This window comes from Cygnus atratus, chromosome 1, assembly GCF_013377495.2.
Source record: "Cygnus atratus isolate AKBS03 ecotype Queensland, Australia chromosome 1, CAtr_DNAZoo_HiC_assembly, whole genome shotgun sequence".
Lineage (NCBI taxonomy): Eukaryota > Metazoa > Chordata > Aves > Anseriformes > Anatidae > Cygnus > Cygnus atratus.
Genome location: NC_066362.1, coordinates 103,358,862 through 103,370,959, shown reverse-complemented (window position 1 = coordinate 103,370,959; position 12,098 = coordinate 103,358,862). Strand labels below are relative to the sequence as shown.

General features: G+C 38.9%; 2 protein-coding genes across 12 annotated transcripts in view; one reads left to right on the top strand and one right to left on the bottom strand.

Annotated features, from left to right (window-relative positions):
* The window catches only part of C1H12orf4 (chromosome 1 C12orf4 homolog), a 25,065-nt gene extending 22,374 nt beyond the window's left edge, over positions 1-2,691 (bottom strand). For 8 of the 10 annotated variants that reach the window (XR_004778509.2, XR_004778508.2, XR_004778501.2 and 5 more), the window contains exons 1-3: positions 2,596-2,691; positions 1,323-1,515; positions 915-1,060 (exon numbers count right to left, since the gene is read on the bottom strand). Coding sequence is in view for 5 of the 10 variants with exons in the window: in XM_035545735.2 (XP_035401628.1) it covers positions 915-1,060; positions 1,323-1,500 (324 nt within the window). In the remaining 5 variants the exon portion in view is untranslated. Of the gene's footprint in view, positions 1-914; positions 1,061-1,322; positions 1,516-2,442; positions 2,565-2,595 lie in introns of those variants that run through there. The other 2 variants (XM_035545736.2, XM_035545738.2) reach the window with 2 other exon arrangements.
* On the top strand, positions 2,643-12,098 carry RAD51AP1 (RAD51 associated protein 1). 2 transcript variants are annotated; one of them, XM_035545740.2, is made up of 9 exons: positions 2,643-2,752; positions 3,191-3,234; positions 4,715-4,856; positions 5,643-5,752; positions 6,084-6,152; positions 7,609-7,761; positions 9,445-9,600; positions 10,606-10,746; positions 11,640-12,098. In XM_035545740.2, exons 1-9 carry the CDS (start codon positions 2,685-2,687, stop codon positions 11,765-11,767), a joined length of 1,011 nt encoding a protein of 336 aa, XP_035401633.1. In that variant the 5' UTR covers positions 2,643-2,684; the 3' UTR covers positions 11,768-12,098. The 2 variants fall into 2 exon arrangements, with proteins under 2 accessions (XP_035401633.1, XP_035401635.1); XM_035545742.2 differs by lacking the exon at positions 7,609-7,761.

Here is a 12,098-nt window from a genome sequence, read left to right as displayed (position 1 = left end):
AGCACTTAGTATTTTAAGTATTTAAGGTGCTGTCAAAAAATAAATCTGTACAACATCATTTGCATTTGATGAAGTTTAGATAGGGTCCAAAACATCAGCTGTGCAAAGAAAAATGTCTTACTAGAAAGGAGGACCAAACTCTGATGTCACTACAATGTGATCAAAAACAATGACTTAAGAAAAACAATTTTTAATTAACAAAGAATGACCCAGAGATGCCAGTTCAGCAGGCTCTTCTATACTGAAACGATCCTTGTATCTGCCGTCATTCCCACCAGATTCCGATGATAAATTTAGATGGTAACATTGAAGAAATGTCGAGATGATAAAATCATAATCCTTGCACTGAGGCAAGATTTTGAATAAATTTTTAGAGTCTGCCTAACCTATTCATAGTAACCTTCAGAGAAGAAGAGGGTAAACTCTTTCAATGATTTGAAACATTTCTGTGTTCACCCAATGCAGATTTTTTCTTCTTAAAGATTAAGCTAATTTTATTTTATTCATGTTCATCAAGGCATACGATTTGTTGACAGTTTTCTTTAGGAGACTTCATTGGTATTTTTGAGGTTCTGGATGGGATCAAAGCAAATCTTATTCTTTGATTCTAATGTATTATAACTCTTAGATCTAATTTTGTTTGACGGTCACTAGCTATTTTACTTCTCCATTTTGTTTTTTTAAACTCTACTAAATTTTTGCCAGTAATGAGATAAATTCAGGAAAAAAACTGACTTATAAGTTCCAGGGTGAATACCTAATAATCACTTTGGAATAAAAGGAAAAAAAAAATCATAAGAATTGTAAAAATGAATTTCAATGTAATTTTGTACCTTCACATAAGTGATAACGTCTGCATACACATGCACACCCAAAGCAAATTCTGAACGTTAATTTTTCAGTCTTAATCTTACCTCTTTATAAGCTTTAGACCAAGTATCTGCCAGCTGGTTTATGTCTACTTTTCCTGATTTCACTGCTTCCAGAGCCATTTCAGCTTCTCTATCATAATCTTTTATAGTTTCCTCTTCTATGAACTTACTAAGAGATTGCTTCAGGTCTATTATAACAAACAGAGAATGGCCCATCAACAAAACCATCTAAGTGGAAGTATCAGCAATCAACTAGGAAACATACAAAGAAAATTTTCTGAAAACCTTTTACTTAGGCACTTTTCTTCTAGTACTGATAGCCGTTTTCTTAAAAAATTAAAACATTTCTACTAAGTACCTTTCTTTTGGTTTCTTCAAGTGTGGTGTAAAAGATTTATGGGCATGAATATATGACACTAAAAATTCAAAATTTAAAATTTCAAGCCTTACCATTTTCTATAAAACATGGCAGATTGTGCAGAAGCATTAGACGTCCATGCAGATGACTAATATTTTCTTGCACAGGAAATTTAAGGGGCACTGTAAGCACTAAATGTTGATTTCCAGCATTGAATTCATACACATAGTCTCTCTCCCGAATGCAGATGTTTCCTTTATTAGGCTTCATCTTTGAGTTGATTTCCTGTATTAGCAATAGAATTTGCATGAGTTAAATTCTAGTAAAATCATAAACAAATTGCTAACAAAAAGCATGTTTTGTTAACAATTAACAATTTCTAGTTTTTAAAACTTTAAAACCTGCATTTTTCATAAATATTCATCTCATTTTTGACGACTGCATTGGTAGGAGCTGAAGCCCAAATGTTATTTTCCAAAACAGTGAGTGTTTCCAAACTGTAATCGAGTGTATCAGTGTATGAATTAGGATAATTACTCTCGTGAGTAACTACAAAATTCTTGACTTAAAGGCGGAACCAGGACAGAAGGAACCCACATAAACAGGTACCTTTAACTGCAACACTGTGACTGATGACATGCCTATCTCAGAATCTGAAACAGTTTATAGTGCAGCAGCAGTTTATTTCCTGCTTTCCACTGGTGGCAGAGTGGAAGAACAAGAAAAAGAAAAGACATGGACCTGTTAGAGCGAGTCCAGAGGAGGCCACAAGGACGATCAGAGGACTGCAGCACCCCTGCTATGAAGACAGGCTGAGGGAGTTGGGGTTGTTCAGCCTGGAGAAGAGAAGGCTCCGGGGAGACCTTATAGCGGCTTTACAACACCTAAAGGGGACCTGCAGGAGAGCTGGGGAGGGACTCTTTGTCAGGGGGTGTGGTGATAGGACAAGGGGGAATGGCTTTAAACTAAAAGAGGGGAGATTTAGATTGGATATGAGGAAGAAATTCTTCACTCAGGGAGTGGCGAGGCCCTGGCACAGGTTGCCCAGAGAAGCCGTGGATGCCCCATCGCTAGAGCAGCCCAAGGCCAGGCTGGACGGGGCTGGGGGCACCCCGGGCTGTCCCTGCCCGCGGCAGGGGGATCGATGGGGTCTGCAAAGTCCCTTCCAGCCCCAACCATTCTGCGATTTTAAACCAAACCCAAACCGCTTACCACCAACAAAACACATCCCAGGGCAACCAAAGCTAAGCCAAGGCCGGGCCGCGCCCGGCCGCAGGGAGGAATCCGATCGGCGCCGCTCCCCGCGCCGCCCCGCGCCGCCCCCCACCAGCCCCAGCCCCAGCCCCAGCCCCAGCCCGGCCTCACCTCCGCGCCGCGCCAGCACCCGCGGGCGAGCCGGCTGCGCGAGCTTCGCGTCCGGAGGCGCAGATTCGCGACCAGCCGCTCTGTGGCGAATGTGCGGCGCGGGGCGGGGCGGGGGCAGTGTCGTCATGGCCGCGGGCACGGCGCGGCCGGCGCGGAGGTGAGGGCCGGGGTGGGGGAGGCGTTTCCTAGAAAGCTGGCGGCCGTTGGCGCCCGTTACCCGCCCTCGGCTGAGGGGGCCCGGCTAGGGCCCCGCTGGCCCCGACCCCTTCCTATAAGGGTGGTGAGGCTCTGGATCAGGTTGCCCAGAGAAGCTGTGGGTGCCCCATCCCTGGAGGTGTTCAAGGCCAGGCTGGATGGGGCTTTGGGCAACCTGGTCTGGTGGGAGGTGTCCCTGTCTATGGCAGGGGGGGTGGGACTGGATGGCTTTAAGGTAGAGCTCAAATCGCTCAATGACTGTGATTCTTAATAACCTTATAGTAAAACATCTGAATATGCATTATTTTTTTTCCTTAAAATCCTGACTTACCCAAAGTCAAGTATTAGCAAGTAAAGATTCTCACTCCAAAATGATTAACTCTGTGTGGTTTTGCCACAGGAGCAAGAAAGTTGTTGATTATTCGGAATTTGGTGAAGATGATGGTAAGTGATGTATTCCTGTATGTAACAAAAATGCCAAACACTAATGCCACAACCCAAAGCACCGGTGGAGTGTTCTTAATTAAGTAGTTCAGTGACAAGGCTGTTACTGCTTTTAGTGGAAGTAAACTGTGCACACTGTTAAAAGTCCTGATTCAACAGGAATATGATGACTGTAAGCCAGAGTATAATAACAGTTTATTAGGGAACTGGTGAATACACTGTGTTATTGCAAGAAAATTGTTTCTTTCCCTGCCTTAGTTTTCAGAGAGAATTGCTTGTTCCATGTCCTCCCGAAGATCAGTTTGCAGGACTGTAAGTCAGAATATTGTTAGGAGTTGTGGATTGTCTGTACATAGGTCTAACATTCCTCTTGCAGCTCTGTACCTTGATGGGTTCTGGGTAAGAACTTAGCAGTCAAATTTTGAGGTTCATTGATAAGAAAAATAGATTGCAGGCTCTTTATTTTCATGACAGTCCTTCTTTCCTCTAAGCCCCAATTGGTGTCACATATTTTCCTTACTGGAGTTGGGTTTCCTTACTTTCATGGATTTGGATTATGAATTTTTTGTTGCTGTTGTTTGTTTGTTTTCCTGCTTGCTCTTTGTCTGTTAGTGAGATGCATTGAATAGTATGAAGTGATGGGAAGGAGAAGGTAAAGTAAATAATGTTGATGGTCCCTTGTGAGTCCTGCAGGTTAATGCAGAGTGTTAATTTCATGAGTTTAAATGTGGTAAATGTGGTGCATGACTTTTCTCAGTTTTTAAGTGACCATTTGTAATATAAAAGAAAAGTTAAATCTCTTTTCATCTGTCCCTCAGATGTTTTGTGTTGTTTTTTTGTTTTTTTTTTCTCCCTCAGAATTGATCATATATATGTTCTCTGGCACTTAGGAAGCACTGAAGATTATTATATTTTTTTCATTATTTTGCACTATGAACTGCAGTGTCTTCAGTTGGAAGAAAGATGGTCTCCATGCCTTCTAATTTTCTTGGAAAACATATCGTATTTGCTAAGAGGCAACATGAGAAGGCTAGAAAAAGGGAAGCAGGAACATTTCTAATGAACAGGAGTCATTAATGGGAACAATTCACAAAACCTCAGGACTCTAAAACTGATTAGTGACAATGATTGATATTATAAAAATTATTGTTCAGTATATAAAAAGGTGAAACTTTAGTTATTAAAACTCTGGTAACAAATGGGACCTTGAATAAAAATTGAAATGGTCACCATTAAAACAGATCTGAAAGAAGTCTTGTTAAATTTTCATTAAAAATACATTTAAGAACAGTACTGTCCCACTTTTCCTGTTTTTTTTTTTTTTTTTTGCTTTTTTTTTTTAATAGAATAGATTTCAAAAAGGCTATGTTTGGTGTATTTTCAGTGTATGATGAAATTGGGTTGAGTGACTTCTTTTTGGCCGTGTGGAAGAATATAGTGGATGAAACCTAATTAAAATTTGTTATTATTTCCTAAATAGATGAAGACTTTGCATGTATAGCTGCACCTTTAAGCAAAAAATCCAGAACACAGCTGAAGGAACCAAAGAAGGAGAAAAAAGAGAAGCAAAAAATAACACACAAAGAATTAACTCCATCACAAAAGCAGGCACCTAGTAAAAGGTGAGAAGTGTTGAAATGTGGTTAACTGTGTTTGAAGTAAGAAGCTGTATTTCAATAGTAGTATTTGTGGTGGTTTTTGTTGTTGCTGTTTTTTTTTTTTCCTAGAGTTTTAAACAGCTGAGACTGAAAACCTAACATATTAGTGTGGTAATGATTTTCAGCTTTAATGGTGTAGTTGCAAAACAAGGGTATAATAACCTTACATAGGGTCAGGAAAAGTTGCGTGAGGTCAGTAGTGAACTATGTCTATCGTTTTTTACAGCTTTAAACTACAGCAATCTACCTGCATAGGTGCAGAAACAGATTTAGATGTCTGATCTTGTCTTGGTATTTCTACAGTGCAAAATAATTGTAAGAATTCTGTATTACTTAAGGACTTGAATAACTGATAACTACAAAGACAAGTTTGACTCCTTAGAAAAAAACATATTTAAAGTTTAATAGAAAATAGAGAGTCAGTGTCAATTAAAAAATCTGATTATTTTGATGGTAATGTTTTGTATAAATGTTCTGTTTCAATGCAGTATTTCAAGCAAATGTTATTAGCCTTTCCTGGGATAATACCAGTTATTAGGTCTTATACACACAGTGTTCCAAAAGCATCGTACTTCTAAGTATAGTGTGCTTTAAATATTAGTTTCTACTTTATTGAAGTCTCTTCAGGAAGTAATTCATAGTATGATGATAATTTCTTTACAAACACCAGAATTCAAAGTTTAGTAAGTCAGAAATAGATCTGTAACACTCATTTCATTGTATTATTACTTAGCCTGTTTGTTTTTTCAGAATATCCTTGGATGACAAACTCTATCAAAGGGATCTGGAAGTTGCCTTAGCCTTATCTGTCAAAGAAAAACCAACAAATATCCTTGAGGTGCAAAATTCAGAAGAACAAGGTTATTTTACAGTTCAATGCAACACTCTATTTATATGTAGTGAATTTTGACATGACTGAATTTATTTTGCAAAGAAATAGCTTGAAAGTCATGTTTTATTTCAAGATGTCATCATGAAGAAATGAGAGTTTCTAGCTTGTGCCTGTCTTCTTACGTTCATGTTTTTTTTCTGTGAGAAAAGTAACTTTTCTATAAGATTTTTCAAATAGATTGTTTAGAGACAGATAAAAACGCTATTTTCACTTCTTAATATCTTCACTTTTTAAAACATCATTTTCATATATTAATGTTTAATATTTTTAAAAATTTTCTTTTCTGGATCCTAAAACAGGTAAGAATATTGAATCAGAAAATAGGAGACCTGTTTTTACCAACTGCAGCGTAGACAGTGAACTTTTAGGTAAGTTGCTCTCATATTATGTCTTTTTCAAAAATAGCATTTAAATTTACATTTAAATATGTTTTTCTCTTATTTCTGATGGATTTTATTTTTCACCTATGTGGAAAAAAAGCTTGTTTATTTTAAAATATTCTTAACTTTGAGGGATGCATTCATTTTTTCATTAAAATGTCCTAAAATTGGAAAAACACTGCTCCTTAATGTGTCCAGAATGTCAAAGCATAAAGTAGATGTGGCCAAAACATATGCTGTGCCACTGGGAACTTTTTCATATTTCTGATTTTGTTTTTGTGCTTCTGTTCTTTCATTAGTTTGATTACAGATAAATACTGATAACTTTCATTCCTAGATAGAACAGTTTTGCCAGTTAAGTGGCATTGAGTACACCCCCAGCAAGTTTGCCAGCGACACCAAGCTGTGTGGTGTGGTTGGCACAGTGGAGAGAAGAGATGCCATACAGGGGGACTTTGACAGGCTCAAGAGTTGGGCCTGCGTGGACCTCATGAAGTTCAAGAAGGATAAGTAGAAGGTGCTGCATCTGGGCTGGGGTAATCCCAAGCACAAATACAGGCTGGGTGGAGAATGGATTGAGAGCAGCCCTGAGGAGAAGGACCCGGGGGTGCTGGTGGATGAAAACTGAACGGGAGCCCGCAATGTACGCGTGCAGCCCGGAAAGCCAACTGTATTGCATCAAAAGAAGCATGGCCAGCAGGTCAGATGAGGTGATTCTCCCCCTCTACTCTGCTTTCATGAGACCCCACCTGGAGTACTGTGTTCAGCTCTGGGGCCCCCAGCACAAGGAAGACCTGCTGGAGCAAGTCCGGAGGAGGGCCATGAGGCTGATCAGAGGGCTGGAGCACCTCTCCTGTGAAGAAAGGCTGAGGGAGCTGGAGTTCTTCAGCTTTGAGAAGAGAAGGCTTCGGGAAGACATTACAGTGGCCTTCCAGTATACTTTAAGGGGTGCTACAGAAAAGATGGGAAGGGACTCTTTTTCAGGGAGTGTACTGATAGGACAAGAGTTGGTGGTTTTAAGCTAAAAGAGGGTAGATTTAATGAGGTAGATACAATGCAGAAATTCTTCACTGAGGGTGGTGAGGCACTGAAACAGGTTGCCCAGAGAAGCTGTGGGTGCCCCATGCCTGGAAGGTTTCAAGGCCAGGCTGGATGGGGCTTTGAGCAACCTGGTCTAGTGCAAGGTGTCCCTGCCCATGGCAGGGGGGTTGGAACTAGGTGATATTTAAGGTCCCTTCCAACCCAAACCATTCCATGATTCTGTGATTCTATAAAATGAGAACCACATGAAAACATGTGCAGATAACCTGCTACTCTAACAGTGTACTTTGAAAAACAAAAATGAATTCTTGTCCCTAAGACTCAAAACCTGCTTCTTTTTGAGTTATAGAGAGAGCAGCGTTACTGTGAATTTGGATTAATTAGACCAACTTCTGTTTTTTAGGTCTTGATCAGGTTCTACATGATGACATGCCTAGAAGTGGCTGTAGGCAAAGGACGGCAGCATCTAAAGCTCTGTCACATCAGAAGAAGTCACTGACCATTGACAGTGATGACAGAGAGCACGTTACTGACTCTGAGCCAGAGTCTGTACCAGGTAGTCTGTAGAAACTGTCTGCTTAGGAGTTCTTGTAATGTGATTACTTACAATGAGGTCATATATGCAGGGAAGTGCGTACTGCTTCTAATGTATCTTTCCTCCCCTCTTACCAAAGCATTATATTTTAATTGTAGTGTTTGTTTTTGCAGTTGTATTCTGAGGTTTGCATCAAAACTGAATCTGGAGAACTGTCAGGTGTTAAGTGCTTTCAGTACTGGCTTTGTTTAAGCTTATTAAAGAAGTAGCCTCCCTTCTTTCCTTCTTCCAATTCTCATCCATCAGAAAACCTTTCCACGTCTGATTGGATGCCAGTCTAGCCCATTGCTGTGATTCTGGTAGGAGCCAATTGTTGAATGCCTAGAAAACATGACAGACATCTCTCTCTCTTATCCCCCAGTTGTTAACATGTCTCTATCCAATCTTTTGTCCTTTACAGCAAGCCTTATTGGAAAATACTTCTAAAATTATCAGTGAAATAAAATATCTGGGGGATAGTCTAGATATTGCTGTCAGAAAGCTATTTCGAAGACTTGCCCGTGTCTGTTATTTTCTTAAATAGTAAATCTATAAAACTTTTGCAGCTGAATTTTGACAAAGTATTTTTACTTTGTATTTTTATCTTCATATTTCCATTTTTTCCAAATTTCCATATTGCTCTCTACAACTACCTGAAAGGAAGTTGTGGGGAGCTGGGGGTTGACCTCTTCTCGCAGATAACTTGTGACAGGACTAGAGGGAATGGCCTCAAGGTGTGCCAGGGGCGGGGGTTATGTTGGAAATTTGGAGATATTTCTTCTCAGAGTAGTCAGGCATTGGAACAGGTTGCCCAGGGAGTGGGTTGTGGAGGTGGAGTCACCGTCCCTGGGGGTTGGACCTGGTGCTTAGGGACGTGGATTAGTGGGTGACATTGGTGGTAGGGTGATGGTTGGACCAGATGATCTTGAAGGTCTTTTCCAACCGAAATGATTCTATGATTCCACTTTACATATTCTTGCTCATGAATATTTAAAAATTCAAAGTGCTGTCAAATAATTTTAACTCTTTCATCTTGCACATGTGGGATATTTTAAATTGATAATTAAAAACTGTTTAAAGCATTATTATTTGCAGTTTATACCAGGTGTGTTGACTTACTAAAAAACAGAGAGAGAAATCTGTAGATACAGAATGTATTATGACAGCTATTTCACAGAATCACAGAATTGTAGGGGTTGGAAGGGACCTCAAGAGATCATCGGGTCCAACCCCCCTGCCAAAGCAGGTTCCTTAGAGCAGGCTGCCCAGGTAGGCGTCCAGACGGGCCTTGAGTATCCCCAGAGAAGAAGACTCCACAACCTCCCTGGGCAGCCTGTTCCAGTGCTCCGTCACCCTCACTGTAAAGAATTTCTTTCGCATGTTGGTGTGGAACTTCCTGTGCTCCACTTGTGGCCATTACCCCTTGTCCTGTCCCACAAACCACTGAAAAGAGGTTGGCCAAATCCCTTCTGTCTCCCACACCTCAGGTATTTATAAACATGAATGAGATCCCCAATTTCTTTCTCAGTTCATCATATAAATATGTACAAAACTGTATGCTTAAGATACACTGGTTCTTCACATTCAGAGTGAGATTAGAAGATCCTGGAGTAATAATAAATTATATTTCCTGTAAAGAGATGAAATCCCTTTTCCTTGCCATAGATGAGGAATCAGAAGAAGATTCAGATTATAATGAAGGTGATGATGAAGACTTTGCTATGGAAAAAAAGAAAGCCAAAGGAAATAAAAAAGAAACCAAACAAAAGAGGCAGGCTGAAAAAGAAAAGAAGACTCCCACATCCAAGATTAATACTACTGGTAAGTTTCTACTAGGAATCTGAAATAAACTCCTTTATAATGAAAATTCCTTTTGTATACAAGGAACAATGCCTGTACCTGTGACAGTGTTTTTTGTTTGATGCTTATCATCATTCTTTCTATTTAAAAACAAGTATTTTAAAAGACCTGAAGGAACAAATAAGGTTAGCTGACAAACTGACTTCAGAATTATGATGAAAAAGGCTATATGCAGAGTAAAAGGGAAATGGCAATGAGAAAAAATCCTGAAAGAAAAACGGCTTTATAGTAAACAAACATTGCTTACTATAAAAATAGACAAAATTGAATAGACGGAGTTTTTCTTCCTAAAACTAGCTTGTAAGAAAGGTTAAATAATACTGAGTGATCTGAGGATTTAATATATATATGTGTGTGTGTGTGTGTGTGTGTGTATAAATATATATGTATATAATATCAGGGTGTGTTCTTGCATTTACATGTATGAATCTTTAATTCAAGGGTAGCCAAACAATGCTAGTGCTAATAACTGTTGGGTGAAAGTGTTAAATATGCAGCTTGTTCGGACTGAAGTTGTTCACTGTATTGCTAACACAATTTACTTTCATCTAAATAGCTTAAGAAAATTCTTACCCTTGTGTTCATCTTGTGTCTGACTTGATAATGTCTTTTAATTTCAATGGTGAGTTTACAATACATCATTTAGTTTATCTTTAGTTTTAGTTATGTCAAGGAATGGTTTGCTTTGAATAGCTGACAGAAGAATCTTAGCTTTTAGCAATTTAGTATCTGGAACATCTTTAACAAGAAATTCTTGCAGTGCTTATTTACAAACTAGTGTTGAAATTCCAGCATGTAACAGGACTGACTGTTTATATATTGCTGTTTGGAAGATAAGGCATTATTAACATACATATTTGTTTCACTCAGTTCGGAGAGGTCTTGCTGTAAAGGGATCTATCATCTTATACAGTGTGATAATTTCTCTGTAAAAGTATTATTCTAAGGCTGGTTTTATTTTTTAAGTATCGCCTGTAGTTTCTCCTTCACTGGTAATGGAACTAAAATCTGAGCCAACACAGATGTCCAGTTCTTCAGAACCAATTGGAAGGCCTTTACATGCATCAAGTCCTGTAACAGAGAAGAAGCCTAAATGGATACCACCAGGTACGTGTGAGATTGTAACTATAAACAGATACATTGGTTGTCTTAAGTTTCCGGAATTCTCTCCTAAAAGCAGACAAACAAACAAACAGTATTTTGGAACAACTATTGCCCTCTTAAAATGCAAGGTATTCTTTTAACCCTAGGTTAAAAAATAAAATAAAACAAAAAGCTATCTCCGTGCTTATTTTCCTCTTACAGCATTATCCTTAACTCCTTTATGTGGGAAGGATAATGAAATATTTTCCAGAGTGTGAAGCAGATTTTAATCAAGAGATTGTCTTGTGGCCTCTTCTCTCTTAAGAGCTTTCTTTATCTCTGGTATGTGCTGCATTGTTATATATTTTAAACAAATAATGTTAAAAATGTGTTGAAGTGTTTTAACTGCTTTAGTAAAGCAAATACTTAGAAGCTTTAGGTTATCAGAATGTTTAAGCTGCTGCTGCTGACTCCTAACTCTTTCTTTGGTTTTCCTTAATATTTACTTTCCTTTAACGCACACATTTATTTTTTTGTTTGACTCCTTTCTCTCAAGCCTTCTTTTGTCGCTTGACTTTGTGTTCCATTCTGTGACTGTCTATGGAGCACCTGAAAATGCACAGTAGACCAGGAACAATGTTTTTGTGTTTGTCCAGTGCCACATAGTGGTGTTTCTCTGTTGTGTTGCTTGTTACTTAAAACTGTGTGCCATACCTGCTGCAGTGGCTCCCAAATAGATTGATTCCCTGCAAGTATGCTGATTTTTCATGTGCTTTTGTGGTATGTTGTTCTGATCTTTATTGCAATGTCTTTAGAATACTTTTTTGTTCTGCTTTGAATGCTATAAAAAGACAGGAGTTACGATTTTTTTTCTTAAAACTGCTTAAACCTTCTTTTTGTTTTAAAATTATTTTCAGCTGCATCGGGAAGCACTAGTAACATTGGGAAATATGCTTTGGTTAAGTCACCTACTCATGGTCTTAGACTTGGCCTCTCCAGACTAGCAAGAGTCAAACCACTGCATCCCAGCGCTACCAGCAGTTAACTGGTCATTGACAAGGTATCCTGTGAAGGACTGTGTTTAGAAAAGACTTTGGAAAGCATTTTGCTTATAAGTAGAGCGTAGAAAACCAGCGGACAGCAAAAGCTTCATGGCATCATCTGCTTTGCGGGACAGTTGTTATGTACGTTTCTAATACTGCAGAGTTTTTATTCTGTAAAATGCTAGGCATCCCTAACTGCTATTGAATAATAATATTTTTTAACCAAGGTGACATCTGGTCACTAGTTCTTTTATGGGTTATACTCTGAGATAGGGGTTTATAATAATTGTCATTCTCTGATACCTGAACATGCCATTAAAATAGTCAGAAATA

Bases quoted from the DNA above. Each gene is read 5' to 3' on its own strand.
- RAD51AP1 (XM_035545740.2), top strand. From the start codon at position 2,685: ATGTGCGGCGCGGGGCGGGGCGGGGGCAGTGTCGTCATGGCCGCGGGC. The intron at 2,753-3,190 runs GTGAGGGCCGGG...GTTTTGCCACAG, and splicing joins ACGGCGCGGCCGGCGCGGAG to GAGCAAGAAAGTTGTTGATT. The intron at 10,747-11,639 runs GTACGTGTGAGA...AATTATTTTCAG, and splicing joins GCCTAAATGGATACCACCAG to CTGCATCGGGAAGCACTAGT.